Genomic DNA, 19,708 nt, shown 5'->3' with positions numbered 1-19,708 from the left:
TTATGGCTCACCATGTATTACGGATAATAATTTGAGTTTTATTTCCAAATTATCAAAATGCTACTGTCGGAAAAGGAAATGTAACGCACAAATTATATATTGGCATCTGGTTGCTTTATGTAATTTGCATTTTATAATTGTTATAAATGTTTCTCTCAGTTGTAACCTGTGCCTTGCCTTACGTCTTAGTACAATTGTGATCTAATAAGCAATTTCGTGTCTGGAGTGCTCATTTACCCACCCGTGGTAGAGGGACCATAGCGTAAGTGAATTTTATTTGTGTACAAAACCCCAGGCACTGCAATATCTAATAAATCCCCTAGATGTGTTGAATTTATTATTGATCTGTATCATTTATCAGCTGTCATCCAAAGAAGTGTTTTGACAGCAGTTTGACATTAGGAAACTTTCTTCTGCAATTTCACAAGAACTTTAACCACTACAAACCGCTGTTTAAATGCTTTTATGGTGAATCATATCAAAGATTGTACTGCATTTATTGTTTAATCTTAGTACAGAACTGTGAATGTATACGGACTTAATAATTTTTAACAGATGATTGCAACTGAATTATTAAATCTTTGTTTTCAAAAACCATGAGGTACACACTACTTGGAGTCTCCTATTAAAAGTTCAAAATATACTACTTGCGGGATGTTTCGAAGCACAATACTTGTATAGCCCACCTTGTGGGACTGAGTTTTCTGCGAGATATATATTACACCGCGGTATTCCATACCAGGTGGTGGTGATATGGCACAGTGCCAACCCACTATATTCAGTTGTCGACATATTGTAAGTGTAAATGGGTTTTGCTCAAACGTGTGAATCTGGCGACTTCGAGTCACGTGCAATATATAGCATAATTATTATTTTGTTTCCAATAAAATCTCTGAAAATTCATTTTTGTGTGTTTAATTTGTACCCGTTGTTTGTTTAGCGTTCTATGGATTCAATGGTGCTGCTGGCTGGATAAAACGCTTAGAATGACCAACGTATTACTTTTAAAACCGCCTTGAAATGTATTGGCGTTTACTTTCACATAGCTAAAATTATCAATATCAGTGCAGCCTCGGAGGACTTGAAGAAACCACCTGATATTAGCTCTTGATAGGTTAAAAATCTTTAAACAGGATACAGATTTGGCACTGTTATACCTTACTCTACCTACATCGCATTCAAATTCACTATTTATTTATTTTTAATGTCGCTTAAGTTAAATTCACACGACTACATTTTTAACAGGTTTTTATTTCTTATCCACAATATATTCAGCTTCGTTATCAACAACCTTTTGACATCTAGTATACAAATTTTCAATGCCGGAGTGGTAAATATCTATCGGTTTTTCTGTGAAATATGTCTACAGAAACGACATTACTTTCCAGTCCACCTAATATATAGTTTTTTTTTTTGAAACAAGCGTTTTACCTAATATATAGTTTGTCTTAGCTTTTGTTCGCGTTAGTTGTTTGGTCATTCAGTATATTTTTCTTCCTTTGAAATTTAATTTTGTGTGCAGCCAAAGCTGGCAACACAATCTGCCGTCCCATAGTATACATGTAGCTCGTTTTTTTTGTATACAAATATTACTCTCAAAGCTCGTGTCTAATAGAAGTTGTTCTCTTATTACGAAAAATAACAGAATTTTTTAAAAATAAATATAATTTTTAGACGAATAAGAAGAGAGGACGTTGTGAATTTAATGATATTAACCCTTTTTTTGATAATGTTTGTAGAGATACATCAGAATTAAAAAAAAAATCGTGGCATCAATTTTGAACGCAAAGATATCATTTGTATGTGAATTTTTAGGTAATTTCTTAATTTTCGAACGCTTGTTTAGTTTTTTCTGTTGTCATCCTTGGGTCTTAAAAGTCAAGTGGTATGAATATTAATGTAATATTTAAAAAAATCTGCCAAGTTAAGGGTTAAATAACAAATAAGGTACTAAACAAATGTCGTTTCAACCCATAGATGCCCACTGCATGGCTTATGCCTCCCTAATGAAATATTTGTTGACAATCGTAGAGTATTATGGTACGCATAAGACTGCCCATTCTCTGGTAACTTAAACTAAACCAATGTGATATATAGATAGACATTTCAACAACAGCATTGAAAATTTAATACATATCAGTTTTATGATTTTTAACAAATATCACTCTTAACATAACAGCTAGGTAAATTCTAATATAGATCATTAAAGTTATCGAGCTTTAATAAAATGAAAAATACAGATAGAACATTATGTAAATAAAACTAATGTTAAAAAATAATCGATAAACTGGAATTTTTTATAGCAGTGGTTTTTTCCCTGAGAGTTATTTCAGTGATAATCTAAATAAATACTTCAGTGACATTGTCTTTAGTAGGTTTAAACATTAAAAGTTTGACTATTAAAATAATTTCTATCATTCCCGCTGTTTCAAAGTATGCCGGGGTACTCGTAGATGGCGCCACTTGCGGATCGATGAGAGCAGGCCTGTTTAATAATGTGAAACTCAGAAAAATATTACCGTAATTTGCTTATACTTACTTCATCATTCAATATTCTATTGATGTTGATTTAAAGAATAATCTACATAAATGTACAAAAGGTGTGCGTTCACCACAGAGCCATCAGCAGAGAGAAAATAATCATATACAAATAAAATATAAACATCCACCATATAGGCCGGACATAGCGCCAAGTGATTACCACCTGTTCCTGTCCATGGCGAACGCCCTTGGTGGTGTAAAGTTGAACTCAAAAGAGGTTTGTGAAAAGTGGCTGTCCGAGTTCTTCGCAAATAAGGAGGGGGGCTTCTACGAGGGAGGTATTATGAAGTTGCCGTCTAGATGGAAACAGATTATCGAACAAAACGGCGCATATTTGAACTAAATCCGATCACTGTAACACTTTTTATAAAGCATTGAATAAAGAGCAAAAAAGCGGAAGGGAGATATTTGACAACCTGTTATTAGCAGTTTTGCATTTAGTAAATATATTTGGACAATGCGACGTTATAATTTAAAATTAGTTTCATACTTCCAGTTCTGAACATAGGATTCCTCCTTAAATTTCAATAGGACCGATAGCAAGTGGCTTGCATTCAGGGGCGGCTCTAGCTCGTAGAGCGCCCATGTGTAATGAAACCCAGGCGCCCCCTAGGCCTAACACCCCCCCGCGGCTATAACTATTGACTTTGCCGTCGTAACAAGAAAGTTTTTTTATATTCCAACAAGCTATTTTATAAGTAGGTATAGCTTACAGTATGGTATTAGTTACGGCCTTTCTTTTTATGACGACAGAATAACCCTCATTGTTTTAATGCCTGTAGCACATCTCTATTGCGAAACTAAGCGGTAAACCGCGATAGATTCCACGACGATGCTCTGAGCTGTCTCAGGAAGCGCCGCGGTGCCTCCTGAGACAGCGTCTCCCGTGTGCAATGCATATCCTGCACTATAGGTTAAGCCGCCCCTCCTTGCATCTGACGTATTTCTACGACCGTCTATAAGGTCATCTGTCGTCCGTCTATCTTGTTATACGTTGCACTTGGCAATCCGGTTTAGAATGAAAAGAAATGAAACTTTGCAATAACAACAACACCATTTATTTGGTTATACAGGTTTTTACATGTAGCAACAATTATACATTCTGGCTAAGTTCTCATCTACGAGTGATCGAAATGTGAACGAGAATGTCGCATCTAAACACTAGTATCAGAAACGCTATAAAATAGAGTCAATTACTCACACCAAATATAACATCTATAGTTACACAAGTTGATGATTAATATGGAAGACTTTATATACTTTCATCTGCATTGACAGTGCAAAGTTACCTCTGAGGCTAAATTAAATAACTTTAAAATTATAATTTTATTAGATCATTAAAATTTTCGAACGAAATTCATCAATAAAGCAGTAATTCGTTGTTTTTAACGCCATTTGCTACACAATTAATTAAAAATTAATGGCATCTTTCACGCATTTATATGAGCTTTATACAAGCCTCTATAAGCAATATAATTATTTTGGCGCAAACTATGTTTACCAGAGATAAACCAAATAAACTACATATTTACACATTAACATTTATAATTTGACAGATAGTTTCCGTTTCAATTTTGCAATTATTTGTAATTCTTATATTAAACAAATGAAAACTCTAATAGAAATATTTAATAAAGATACATCTTTAACAAAACATACGGTAAATAAATTATTTCGTTTTCAAAATTAACAATTAAATACTTTCTTACATCCTAACACACTTTATAATCTACATTTACTATTGTCATTGTCACGTTCAGATTATATTGTACAATTCTTAGCCTAAATATTTATCTAAGTGAAATAAAATTTATTAACAATGTAAATACAATTAATAATAATTTATATTAATGTTAAAACTTAAAATATCTTAAAATAGCATAAAAGGAATTCGCAGAAATCTAATATATATCGTAAAATACTTTTACGTTTCAAGTAAAAACCAAACAAATCAATATTTAATCTATAACTTATCCCATAGTATTAAAGAATTAAAAAATCTTTTTATAAATATAATTTAAAAATTAACTTCGAGAAAGTTCATTTTTAAAAATAGAAAATATAACAAAAAAATTACTTTCGAATTATAATACAGATTATATATATTATAAAAAGAAGATGTTACACATAGGTTATTAAGACTAGGTGATACAAAATACTAATTTAATTGGCAAAATGGGAGATGAGATTGATTCACGAATGTTTATATTTATTCACGTTTGCACTAAATTAGTACGTGGAAAAATTTCTACTAAATTTCAAGTTTCAGTAGACATTTTTCCGGACCTTGAGAAATTCTGATTGTCACTTCTATAGTAAATTACTAACATTATTTAACAATTTCAGTATACATAAGCCAAATTAAATAAATTTCTATAGCAAACAATCGCTTTCAGCATAAATATATTCAATATTTTTTGTTTAAACAGTCAACATTTATTTAACCTACATTACGAAGTAGATAACTATTAAAATGCGCGGATAAAACAAAAGTTAACACCAACGCTTTTAAATACACGATTTTAATTTCTCACACCCATACATACACGGATACTTTCACTCACACACGTTCACCTTATTTCAATGTTACACATTAAAACATTTATATTATGATTATACCGAAAATGGTGAGTTGAAAAACAAATATTTCTAACAATAATTTAGTTTTATTATTTTAAACACGTAATAGTTTTTTAAGCCATAAATCTCTAAATAGTAGTATTTATTTTTATTACATAGTTATATAGTTTAATTATTAATAAATAATATACAACACTTCTAACAAACAGCTAGGAATAACTATGTTTTTTAAACAATATTATTTGGATACAAGATGTGAATATAAGAAAATTTGCATTGTCAATGCAGATTTTATCTTAAAACACTTAATGATGTACTGACAACATTAAAGATAAATATAGATTAAATACTGTTGACATTTATATATATTAGACGGCTACTTTTCTATGGACAAATGACATAGGTAATAAAGAATAAAAATAAATTTGTAACAGATAAAACAAAATTATTTTTACAGATATTATTAAAAAAAAACAAGATCATAAGCAATGAGATGTTCATGTCGTGTGTATTATATTTATGTAAATTTCTATATTAACCAGGGAAGCGGTTGATCCCTTAACATCGTTCCAAATCTACGTAAAGTGAAGTAGGAAAATATTAGGATCAAATATACAACTTTATTAATAATACGAAACCCTTCGCTAGTTCGTATTAATTACATCATAAATTTTAAATTTAGTATAAAATGTTAAAACAGATAAATAATTTAAAGAGAAATATAGCTAAATAATTATAAAGTGATAGAAGTTGTACATTGAAACAAAAATAAGTAGAGATTTTACTCAAGAACAATGTTTATTGGTATCATTACCATTTTATAAAACAATATGGCGGTCATTTTCTATACTTTTCAACTCTAACCCCGTAAAATATCTTATTAGTTGTTTCCTAATGACTGGCCGTGGTCAATCAAATTAGTTTTCTCCAGGCTCCACTGTTTTTTGAAATTTTTATGGAGCCGTGCATGGTGAAGTTGCATGCTTTGATAATTGCGCCAGTCCAGCGAGTTGATGACCTTTAGGTATTCTAACTTCTATAATACCAACAACTTTAAGTCTTTCCAGATACATAATTTATTTGATATGAATAAATATAACACACGATTAATGCAGTATAATAAAGATTGGCTAACAAGAGATGTTTGGCGTAAAAGAATAAAAAAGCGAACTCAGATAAAAATAACATTTGACAATAAATATGACGTTAGTGATGTGACGTTTAATCGACAACGATGTCCTGGCCGAGGCGGTCCATCTCGGCGAGTAGGAAATCAACATCTCTTTCGGTGACGGCGGCCGACGAGATGATGTTGCGGAAGAAGTTCGGACGGCGATCGTCCGGCTGGTAGCCTACCATCAGCGTGCCCGCCTGCATCATGCGCCCCTTCAGCTTCGCGCATACCTATACATTTAATTTCAAATCTATTTATTCTGTCAAAATGTATTTTCTATTTTACTCTGTAGTTTTCGTGTTTTAATTTGTTATTAACGACTTAATAAATACTAACCTCAAAAAACAGACGTATATTTATTTAAACATATATATTTATATAAACGATGTAGAATTTCAGGTTGACCGACTCGACTGACAATTTATTTCATATTCGTGACACGAGGAAAGTTCGTTTAGGGCATGGTTGCACAGACTTATTAAGACTAGGGGCCACTCGGGCAAATCATGAACTGATGGCGGGCCGGCCGCCAGAAGTATAGGTAATTAAAGACAATAAAGAATTGATTATAATTAGAATTCAATATTTTTCGAATGTACGAGGGTATTATTTTTGCTGTCGGCGGGCCACCAGTATTCGACCGGCGGGCCGCGGTCTGTGCATCCATGGTTTAGGGAGAAAAAGTGTAAAAATTTAGCGAGGAAATTAGTCAAAACACTACTTTTTTTACAAATCACAAAATAAATTAAGAAGAGAGAAGGTGTGATCAAACAGAGAACCTCGTTCACTGTAGAGGGATCTCGTTTACTGTATATCGATAGAATGATATAACATTGCACATATAGGCAGCACTGGCATGCCTATCTTTGATTTACGATGCCTGGTTACTGGCACTTCAACTAGCCAATCCGTTGGCCTGTCCAGCAAGTTAAAAGTTAAGCAAAATTACAAGTATGCTAAATGACATTGTTGGATTTACTTGAATACCCTAGATGCATGATACTTTGTACCGGTACTATTGAAAATCTATAGCGTAAGTCTATGTTCAGCAGTAGAGTCAGCGCCCTGATGATGATGACAGAATATCATGAAACCGTACCTTGCCCAATTTGATCTCCTTATCCCGGTTGTGCGGCACTCCCCTCAACTGCTTGGGCAGGTACCAGAAGGAGACGTTAACCATCTCCGGCTCCAGGATGAGGTGGAACTTGTCGGGTTGCTCGCGGATGCGGCGCACCATGTACTCCGATAGTTCCATCAAGCGGTCCATCAGACGCTCGAAGCCAGATGTTCCCTGATGAGGGAACAATTAAATGATAAATAAGGTTACTCTTACTTTAGAGTTTAAGTAAATATAATATAGCACCAAATTAAACTAATCGTTTATGTTGGTGTTCATATTAACTTTAAGTACATTGTAATGTTTCGCGTCTCCTTGTATCAATGAAACACGCACACAAATTTACTATTGTACTAAATGATATAGCAGACGGAACAACGAACACGTGTGCCAGTGTCGTACTTGGATTGTGGATACATCAAATACATAAAAATAATTAATATAAATTGACAATTAGTTAAATTATATCCACTTAAAATAAAATAAACTTATGACCATGAGATATATAACGAAGTAGGTATTACATAAACTTATTTACTTTATCTCACTGCAGCGACTACTGTTCGTAGCGCTACGCCACTTGAATTTAGCTCTACGAAACACGCTACGCCGTAGCATGTTTCGTAGAGCTAAATTCAAACGCTCACCTTTCCTCTCCACTGCAGCCACAGCTTGAAGATATCGTTATGGCGGCCGCACTGGATCACCTTGTCGCCGGTGTCGTAGCGCGGGTCGTAGATCTTGTCAGTCATAAACAGGTACTCAGCGGCCATCTCATTGCAGCTCAAAAGAATGCCCTGTGTATGTGTGCTTTTTTTAATAATCTTCGTTAAGTACAACCTTATCCTTTAGGAAAACAGAAAAGGTCTTTATTGACTTATGTAAGCCACTTCTATACCCTAGAGCAGTGATTCCCAAAGTGGTCTATATCGACCCCTAGGGATCTATGACAACCTGCAAGGAGTCTACGTCAGCGAAAAAAAATTTGGGGGTCCATGATAGTGGATCTCAACACATACACTGATAGTACCTATCTGATAATACATACTTACATCATACTATCTTATAATATCAAAACAGATTGAATTGACGCCAAATGTTGATAATTTATTATTAAAGCCTCAGGTTCATCCTTCTCACTAAAAATATTGACTTATTGCTTACGTTATTTTATTTATAGTTTATTTTATGGTTATTTAGTGTTACGTATATTTTACATAACAGATACAAAATTTTATTTTGAGTAGTTTTAATTTAAATACAATTAATATATGTATAAATTAACATGTGTTTTTACTTTAAGTTTTTAACACTAAACTTAACAGTTAGAAATTTATAGGAAATCAATATCAGGTAAGTAGGGGGTCTACCCAATACGGAAAAACATGTCAAGGGGTCTACGACACAAAAAAGTTTGGGAAACTCTGCCCTAGAGATTCAAAGAATTGGTAGATCGCCGAGTGTCAAGGAAAATTCAGGAATTGTTTGTCTGAAGTGGCAGTAGGTAAGACGACGCACACGAAAGGTTCTCAAGTGGCAACCACGAGCTAGTAGACTCGGTGTGGATAATTCCCCCACTAGGTGGACCAATATTTGGGAGAGTACTATACCTCCCAGTGGACATCTATCAGCTAATATAATGATGATTGTATATTGCATTCTGCAACTTAATTTATTCACGACTTAAGTTATCTATAAACATAAACGCGTCCAAAACAAACACCTGCTGACAGAGATAGCGGCACCCTATGTGCGCTATTCGCGCGGGTAACCCTTTGTTATGTATTATCTGTGTGATCACGTGATGCAAGCAAACAAGAATTCCCGAGCTTTTTACCCTAATCAATCTGGACAGAAATATTACATATATACTATTTTTAAGAAGAGAAATGGTTCATCATTTTTAACACAATGATATGACTACTTTAAATAATAACCTAGACAAGTTTACATAACAAAATAAGCTCAAATATACACCTGAAGATTTTCGAGAATATATCGTAGACATATAAATTAAAAAGAATATTCTAGAATTAGATTTGTTGTAATAATACAAGCATTATGAATGAATTTATAGTGATTGCAATAATAAATCATTATACGTAATCTTCACCCATCTAGATTATTTTACCCGTGTTTTCTTCATCGTTTTCAAGTTACATAATAAGAACTAATTAATAAAATATTATCTAACATTAATGACTGATATATGTATACAAGGTTATTGATTATAGGTTTAATGGTTTTTTATAAATTGAATCTATAATCCGTAGACATTAGCGTCCGTTTCTGTTTTTACTATTACACTTTATATTTTTACGTTTTTTTTTGCTCTCGTTACTATATACTACTAGTAATAAATCTTAAACTATTATAAACTAAAGTTAATAAATAATATTTTTTTTTAATCGTCTTGTTTGGTATTTGCAATGAACTAACAATGTCCAGTTTTTAACATTTCGGTTCGTGCGACCATTTCCTCATCCATACTCCAGGTGTAAAGATACTTCATAAAGTGTTCTAATCTCAAACCACATATTTTTATTACATTTAATTATTTTTCTACTGCTTTGTAAAAGGTCAATAAATTCTGGTAGTATAAAACTCTTCAAGGAAACAGATAGTAAACAATACTTAATTTTAATAAGTAGAAATTTGAATTTATTAACCGTTTTTTATTTCCGCATTATCATTAGATATTTATTATTTTTTAAATTCCGTATTAGCACATTTACATACATGTATACAGACATTATTTATTATATAGTTATAAAAGCAGCAGACGGCTTATTAAAGAATGTGCAAACTAGGCAAGAAGCTATATGTAATTTCCTAGACTATACTTTGTCAAATTAGTTGTCTGCAAAACATTGTAAGCATCTGACGTCTCTTTCAAGAAACTGTAGAAGTACTGAACTTCTGTGTTAGGCTGCGAAGGAATCGCTGCTTATCAGAGTACTGACCCAAAGTCACAGAGTCCCAAAAACTTTCGTATAACTTTTTAAAAAATAAGTCTCGTATTTATAAAACTTGACTATATTCTGTCTAGAAAAATAATGTTTGTTTCCGAAAATCAATTGCACCAATCAGTCAGTTGCAAGCCTACTATAATATCAATCATAGACCATTTTCATTAAGTCAAAACTTCTATGTCATTGCGAAATTATCAATCGATATTGGTGTATATTCCCTTCAGATAAAGCTTACTTTCCAATGGAGCTAATATGTTAGGTTGACAACACAACGCCTTGTAAACGTCAGCGCAATACGCCAAGCAATAAATATTCACCGACCCCGCCCTCTCGGTTGAAGATATTAGTGATGTCATTAATAACATCGATAAATACAGACATTTATTTTAAAAAAAACAACTTGCTGTACCGACCACATACTGTTTTACATATATACTGTTTTATATAGTAAATAAGAAAAGAACCAATATTTAGCCACTTCCGCACATGCAGTGGTAGTCGTGCAATGAAATGCACCGCCCGCCAGCCCGCTGATAAATGCGTATGCGGCAAACAACGCGAATCACACAACCGCCACCGTCAAATTACTCAACACGTGTTTCACCCCTCCACGGGGCATCTTCAGGAGTTATGTTACACCGATTAGTGCCAAACAAAGAGTCATGGCAAACTGGACATTTTTAGGCTGTTGTGAAAATCAAACAAGACGGTGACAGTTTAAAATATTAATAATTATTACTTTAATAGTATAAGAGACCAGAGTACCATGCTTTAGTGAACACTGTGACATACAGAAACGAGAGACACACGTGGAAATATTACCGGTTGTTATAAAAACAAAGGATGCTAATATCTGTGGAACATAGATTCAATAAATAATAAAATAAGAATATAATATACACCTATCCCCGATTTACACGGTACTTGTTTTACACGTTTTCGCTTTTACACGGTTTTCCAAATAAGTTTTTTTTTGTTTTTATAGAAGTCTACTTAATGGTACTGTGATTGAACACGTGTGCTGTGTACACATTTCACGGGAAATCCCAAGCTTATGTGCTGACTAGCTGTACACGCACAGTGTGTCTGTATTAATTGGCATAAAATTAAAGTTTTATCTACGGAAAATCGTATTTGAGTGAAATTTTCACAGTTCCAGAAAGATTTTATTTTTCATATTCGTAAATTACAAGTGAGTGCATAATTTAGATTAATATAAATAAAAAAAACAGTGTTTCCGTAATATATTAAATATTTTAACTTGTCAATGCATTTTATTTTTATTTCTGTGTACACCTAAAAATATTAAAAAAAATCAAAACTGTTAAATAGCAAAATTATGCATTTTCTGCAAGCTTTTCGATTTACACGGTTTTGACTTGAAAATTTATAATTTTCGATTTACACGTTTTTCTCAGGAACATATCTACCGTGTAAATCGGAGGATAGGTGTACTTGTTAATCTTTAAGTTATGTATTCAATGTAACATTTAAAACAATATTTATAATAAATAATGTCTTGTTTACACTTCTCACGGCATAAACAACATTCAAAACGTTTTATCTCTAATTTATTAAATATTGCAATGACCGCTGAAATATCTGACACAAAGGAGACTGCCAGGAACAAAGCACGAATTCCATGAACGAGGCAGTCGGGGCTGACGGCGAGGTGGTGTAATTAAGGTTTATTGCCTTAGCAGTTACGTGGGTGCTATTATGAGATTAGATATAATTAGATATGATATAATTGGTCAAAGAAATTTCCTAAGCTTATTGACAACGACAAATCGACATTTTTAACGCAAATAAACTATAGGAGAATGTTTGTCGTTTCTGTATCGATTTCGAATTTATAAAGCGCCTAATTTGAAATTGTCGATGACAAAATATACGGTTTATCTCAAATCGTTTAATTTATTTATTAAAAAATTATCAACGCAAGTCGACTCAATACGACTCGAGAAAATTATTAACAAAGTATCGACAAAATTCAGTACATCACTAAAGCAAACTGACATCGGCACGCGCCACTTTTAATTAAATTCCTCTCTCGACACTTCTAAACATATGTTGCCAATTTCAACCCCTCTATTCTTCGTTGTCTTATCTCAATGGTATAAGGTCGAAAATGTATTAACACGATTTTTGAATCGTCCCTCTGTTACATAATCCTTATACCGGTATTGTTAAGGTTGTTTTTAGCATGTTTTTCAGTTGGGAATCTATCTTCTAATAAGTATTTGTTCAGATTCGGGCAATTATCCATAATCGCAAACGGGAGTGTATTTGATGGCATTTTAGGAGTAAGATATAAATTACAACTTACGTTAAACACTGCAAAGTAAATCGATAGGCTGTTCTAGATGGAATGGTCATATTTACGAGTTTTTTGGACTGGATTACACTGTGACATTGGCAGATTCCGAGAGTTTAGGGAAATAGGTTGCAGATAAAGCTTAGTATTAACTTTTTTTAAAGGTAACGAAGCTCTAGCGCTCCCTCTAGAACAGAGTTCCCCAAACTTTTTTCTGTCGTAGACCCCTTGCCATGTTTTTCCGTGTTGGCTAGACCCCCTAATTACCTGATATTGATTTCCTGTAAATTTCTAACTGTAGTGAAGTTTAGTGTTAAAAACTTAAAGTAAAAACATGTTAATTTATACATTTATTAATTGAATTTAAATTAAAACTACTCAAAATAAAATTTTGTATCTATTATGTAATATATACGTAACATTAAATAAACATAAAAAAAACTATAAATAAAATAACATAAGCAATAAGTCAATATTTTTAGTGAGAAGGATGAACCTGATGCTTTAATAATAAATTATCAACATTTGGCGTCAAATTTGTAAGGGTTAATCTTAAATCTCCTCGGCTAACGATGTCCAGTCTGTGGACCCCCATTTTCATTTCATGGACCCCCAAATGCTGACGTAGACCCCTTGAAGGTTGTCATAGACCCCTAGGGGTCGATATAGATCACTTTGGGAACCACTGCTCTAGAACATCGAACTCAAACTCGCGTTGGTAAATTCTACTGAATCACCAGATTGAGAGGTTATCGAACATTCACCAATTTAAAACTATTACACTTATAACTCATCACTCTGAATAGTTTTCAAGTCGTCATCTATATTTCATATTGAAAAACACGATGACTACTTTTTAAACTAGTAATTTTATTATTTATCATTCGTAAAAACAGAACTTTTATCATAATTTTTTAAAAAATCCACTAGATGGCACTAGCCAGGAAGCCTCATAGACGTAGTGCTGATTTATCGACATTTTGTTGTCTTTAAAATGACTATGCGTGTAGTATGTGGTCTAAAAAATTAACAGTTTATTAGAGGGACCGGAAAGTAATGTCGTTTTTGTCGACATATTTTACAGAAAAACCGATACTACCGATACTAACCGAACCTACTACAGCATTGAAAACTTGTATGCTATATGCAAAAGATTGTTGATAACGAATGTGAATATATCGTTGATTAGAAATAAAAACTTGTTAAAAATGTAGTCGTGTGAATTTAACTTAAGAAAGAGACATTACTTTCCGGTCCCCCTAATATATCACATAAGTTTGTTTCTTTCTTTCTGGATCTTGAAGAGCAGCCTATTATCTGCAATCTTCAACTAAATATGTGAGCGATACAAGAAATTAAAGTACAAATAATGCTTCTTGGAAGATCATGGGTTATGGTTGGTATCGCTGAACCTCTGGTCACCTGCCATCTACTAAACACTTACCTCGTGTCTGAAGTGCACCGTGGAACACTGCAGCAAGGTCCCCATCAGCTTATGCGGATTCCAGGTCACCGAGTTCGCCCTGTACAAAGAAAAAGAAAAATTAGACATTTTCAATACGTTTATTAAATATATGCGAACAAAATACGTTGATTTAGTATTCAGTAAAGTGTTCAAGGTATATATAGAGGATTTAAAAAGCTCTGTTATCTACTATTGACACAGTTGCCCTACAGTGCATATGTTTTAACCAAAAGCCCCGGTTTTTCAAGGGTCGATATGCATTGGCCGCGTATCACACCGTATAATAAAATGTTCATATATAAAAACATGTAATTAAAATAATATAAAAACATTGATTTTAATTTCTAAGGTGTTTTTAATACGGTCTTTCTGTTAACTTCATTGGTAAGTTCACAGTTTAAATGCAATGACCTATTCTCGGGAATTTTATATGCGATCGAATCAGTAATTAGGAGGTCCGTAGTCGACCAAAAGTTAGTAACATAGTCTAGCGGATTCGAAAGATGAAGTGACAGAGGGTAGGCTGTATAACGCGTAGAACTGATAGCCGCTGGAGCCTTAAGGTTCTGGATTGGAGGTCACTGAAACAAGACAAGCGCAGCGTAAGACGTCCACCCAAAAGGTGTGTAGATGACTTTTTTTGTCGTTGGAGATTTTGAATGCAAGCCGCTTCGAGCCAGTCAATCGGGGAAAACCTATATCCAGCAGTAGAAGATTTACAACTAAAATAATGATGATAATGATATTTTCAAAGAAAATGTAATTATTTATTTGCATCTTTTATATATGATCAAAAAGCAGAGTAAAATTGTCATTAAAACTCCCGGATATTAGGAAGTTTGGTAATTTTTTTTTAGGTTTAGGTAGGACTATACATAACCATTGCAAAGCGTCTATTTGTCAAAAGTTGGAATATTATTTGGTTCAGCCCAAACATTCTCGAAGGATATTTTGTGTGTCAAAGGCGTCAGGTTTCCATTGGTAGATATCATACTGCATTGATCGTTTCGCAACTACGTTATTCGCCTGATATGGCTCCGTGGGACTTCTGGCTATTCTGCAAACTCAAAAGGCCAATGCGGGTTGCCGTTTTGACATGATTGAGGAGGTAAAAACCGAATCGAAGAAGGTCTTGAAGGCTGTACTGGAAAAAGACTATGTGGACAGGTTTGTGGGCTAAAAAGGCGTTGGAAAAAGGGACTGGTCTTGCGCTGCCGGCATCCATCATCTTCCCGTGAGCTTGACTACGTCGTCAGTCCACTTAGTGGGTACATTTCGTGTACTGGTGGTCGCCACTTGATTGTTTTTTCACATTTTCGCAACCGTTCTTTGTAATTATTGCAATTAAAAATTACTCCAAGCATATCTCAATTTATATTTCTTATGTTTATCTTAAAATGAATACATATAATTTTGAATAACTTGATTTTCAAAAATCAGTTTGTGTCGCGATAAAAATAACGTGCAATTACAATTATATTTTACCATGTTACACAACGGTGTAATAGAGGACTTGTTTTAAACACTCCCGGATGATAAACGAGCGACGGAGCTGCGGGCGAAGCTGTGTCGATGGTTTTTTTTTTGTTTTTTCCAAGAGGGTGAGAGTTTTAATTGATTGCCAGAGTTTATGGCGGCAAGGGTGGCTTAGATTGACAGATACACTGCAGGATCTGTGGAAATACTCTTAAATTCTCATATAAGAAGAATTATTTTTATATGGAATTAGGTTATTACATTATTTATTTATTCATATTGTTATACGCGTGGGATCATTTAAAGTGACCCCTTCTGTACATCATGTGAAGAATACCAAAAGAACTCAATTTAATAGTATTGTTATACCTTTTGTACACTTTTACAACATCTTTAATACGTTAGTAGAGCAATTCATTTCCGACATTTATTATCACTTTAAACACAGAAGTTTTATTTTTATTTTTTTTGTAATAAATTCCTTAAGTCACAATATAATTTAGAAGGATTACTTGGTGGTATTCTTATAGCATATAATTTTGCCCGCAAAACACTTACTAATTTAATAAAATCTAGATAAAGGTATCAGTTAATAACTAATGATTTCTAGAGTAAATGCTAACTAAATTCTTCAAAAATTACTCCTTGTTACATCAGCTACCTGTCTATATAAGCCCCATCAAAATCGGTCCAGCCATTTCAAAGATTTGCCGGAACAAACCGACAAACAGATACAAAGACCAAAATAAAAAAAAATGTTATTGATGTAAAATGTGTTATATATACCGTATATATGTGAATGTAGTAAAACGCGACTATTTATTATTACAAACAGACACTTCAATTTAAATTATTTGTATAAATTTTTCTTATTATTATCATTACGTATCTATTCCATATATGATACGTATAATAAAAACAATGAACACAAGAAACCGTTGTGATACACGCGTCGTGCTCACGTCACGTGAAGTGACGTGCGAACTTTCGGTCTGCTACGCGCCGCTACGAGACGAGAGGTTTCTATTTGTCGCGTAGGGGTGCTACGAACGGGATTTTCTCTAGCTACGCTTTCATCTCTCAGTTTATTTTTACTTTGCTTTTAAAATACAATTTTTTTTACTACAGGACAAAAGACTTTTTGAATATTGCGACAGATCTGACAAGTACAGGCAAGAAAAATTGCACTTTACAGGGTGATTAGTTATAAGTGGAAAAGCTTTAAAATCGGTATATATGTTCTTATTTGTGCAACAAATCTTTAACACTTACTTTATATAGGATGATTGCATCCTATATAAAGTGATCACTTTGAAATATGTTACATTAATTATATATTATGCCAAAAACTTCTGGCTGTACAAACTCTACAAGGACGTATAATTAAACAATAATTAATTTTAATATATCATCATTTATTCCTATGCCCTCAAGATGGGACAGAGGACGTCCACAGTACGATCTATCCCGAGCGGTCTTGAGCCTCGCTCTTTACTTCGTTCCTCGTTATTCCAACTGCCTTCACTTCTGCAGTGATCATCCGCCAGGTTTGCTTTGGGCGGCCACATCTTCGTTTTCCTTGAGGATTCCATTTTAAATATAATATACAGTAATATGAATTTTGCAAAACGCTTTTTCTTACTGTATTAACATCATATTATTGGTTATTTCTTTCTGTCTTGAATCCATTGATTTTTTAAAGAACGTATCACTTCTTTAAAGCATTCACACCTAAACCTGTCACTGTATATATTTTAAAAATAATTTAGAGTTAGATATTTAAAAAAAACACTAGTTAACAATAACTTGTGTGAGAATTAAACATGGCAACCCTATTAGAATGTCGTACGCTCATCGCACAAGGCTGTACGAACGGATTGCTTCCCCTTTCATCCCCCCTCCAGCCGTCAGCCCGAACGGCATCGGCATTTAGCGCGGCGGCCATGATTGATGGCGGCTAATGGTGGGAATGCAGGATTAATTCACGGAGCGGATTTGCATGTACAGCACCACAATCCACCATAATTAGTGTTCTTTGCATACAATAGTATCCACGGTTGGTATATTAAGTAGGTAAATGCAGATATATGAATGGCAATAAAAAGAAAAACCTTCAACACATGCATACTACCTTGTCTAACTTATGGATGCGAAACTTGTTCATTAACCAAATCGCTCAGGGAAAAACTAGCCATGTGTCAAAGAGCAATGGAGCGAAGTATGACAGGCATACGAAGACAAGATCGAATCAGAAATACCATTGTAAGATCGAAAACTAAACTGACGGATATATTAAAAAGAATAGACCAGCAAAAGTGGCGATGGACCGGTCACGTGATTCGTGACAAGAATGGGAAATGGAGCAAGGCCATAACAGAATGGTACCCGAGAGACGGAAAAAGAAATCGAGGAAGACAAAAGATAAGATGGGAAGATGATTTAAAACTGACTGCGGGTGTAAAATGGAGAAGGGTTGCAAACGACAGAAGTCAATGGAAGTTTTTTGAGGAGGCCTATGCCAACAGGCACACTGAAATTAGAGACATACTTTAAAAATAAATTTAGTTTCAAAATGTGTAGCAATAATTTTGTAAATACTAATTTCGGAATAAAGGGCTTTATTATTATTATTATTATTATAAATGCAGATATATATGTATTTATATATTCATAATTATGATCTTCAACTCATATGTAACAACTCCAGTTCACGACTATTTACGCCCCCGCTATTGGGGGCCTCTCCTATTCCTATCTTTGGGAAGGACAAGTGTCGTTTTATTTCATTCAATAATTTTTTTTCACATTACTATTTTTGCGCTGTGCATTCTTCTTATAATCTTTTGCACTTCATCTTTCTTTCCACATTTCTTTTGCCTTTCTATTTCATATCACGATATCATTCATTCCTTACCTCATTTTTACATTTCTTTATTTTATTTTAAACATTTTGTGCAATGTACTTTTCATTTTTATTTTGATTCATTTGTTCACGACTGGTTGGAAGTAGCCACCATTCAATATCTTCCGAGTGTGTTAACAAGTCCGTCTGTTTATATCGTGGGTGGATATCCTATGCTTCTCTTGCCTCTCCGTGGTCTCCACCCAAGAAGCTTAAAACCCATTGGTCATCGCGCTTCGTACTGCCAATTCGAATATCCAATCCGTTGAGATGTATTTTCGTCTATGTCGATTTCAAAAATCCCGAGCAAAACTAATTTGAAGTATTACATATTATAACTCACCGTTCAATGCCGGTTAGCCTTGGGTGACGGTATTTCTTGGAGAAAAGCAGACCTCCACCCCATGCAGCCTGAAAACCAAACACTCGTTACAAAACCATTAACATGCCACAAATAACCTTTACGTTTACCAATGCCTCTGAAAAGTTTTCGAGTCATTACCCTCACTCTATATATAGTCAAAGCCTCCTTCTCCTCTCACCATTATCATCATCGTCGTGATCTCCTTGACAAGGAGTTAACTTATTCATTATAATGCATCACCAATACCTGTCTTTGTTATCGTGAAGCGTGCCATGCATGGTGTCCAATATCAAGCAGTAAACATTAAAACTTAACGCAAGTATATGGTAGTAAGTTTGGTTATGATTTTGGATAGTAATAATATTTTTATTTATATTTAAATCATTATCATTATCGACACTATTGAACATATGCCTCTTTGGTAGATTTTCAATAGGACCACTAGTAAGCCGCATACTTCCAACCTAAGATATATGACGTCTCTCTCTCTCTCTCTCTTAATATTCAACGTTTCCAAATACAAAACTAAACGCAGGGTTGTATTATGGTATACAGAAGATGCTGCTGACAATCCTCTGGAAACTTATTTGTGGACAATGATAATCCCATATAATTAACGTACAAATTGTAAATTATATAAGGGTATCCTGGGAATTGAACCCGCGAACTTATTAGGAAATTTTTAGGAAACCAAGATATATCTTGGTTTTTATTGCTAAGTATTGCAAAGATTACTCCGATAAATATTATTAAGCATTACCCTGTATTAATATAATCCGAACTTTAAGAAACTCATT

At 33.7% G+C, this 19,708-nt stretch overlaps 1 protein-coding gene across 1 annotated transcript in view; it reads right to left on the bottom strand.

Annotated features, from left to right (window-relative positions):
* Positions 1-6,342: 6,342 nt before the first annotated feature.
* Gad1 (glutamate decarboxylase) overlaps positions 6,343-19,708 on the bottom strand; it is a 44,761-nt gene continuing 31,395 nt past the window's right edge. Inside the window, exons 9-13 of the mRNA XM_068765875.1 lie at positions 18,891-18,958; positions 14,149-14,227; positions 8,063-8,212; positions 7,395-7,589; positions 6,343-6,525 (exon numbers count right to left, since the gene is read on the bottom strand). Of these exons, the coding sequence (XP_068621976.1) occupies positions 6,343-6,525; positions 7,395-7,589; positions 8,063-8,212; positions 14,149-14,227; positions 18,891-18,958 (675 nt within the window). The remainder of the gene's footprint in view (positions 6,526-7,394; positions 7,590-8,062; positions 8,213-14,148; positions 14,228-18,890; positions 18,959-19,708) is intronic.

This window comes from Battus philenor, unplaced genomic scaffold, assembly GCF_028537555.1.
Source record: "Battus philenor isolate CCGP_79_NKW_IND1 unplaced genomic scaffold, ilBatPhil1.0.hap1 SCAF_20, whole genome shotgun sequence".
In the NCBI taxonomy this organism is placed as follows: domain Eukaryota; kingdom Metazoa; phylum Arthropoda; class Insecta; order Lepidoptera; family Papilionidae; genus Battus; species Battus philenor.
The sequence above is the reverse complement of the archived record's forward strand: the minus strand, read 5'-3'. Positions and strand labels throughout refer to the sequence as shown.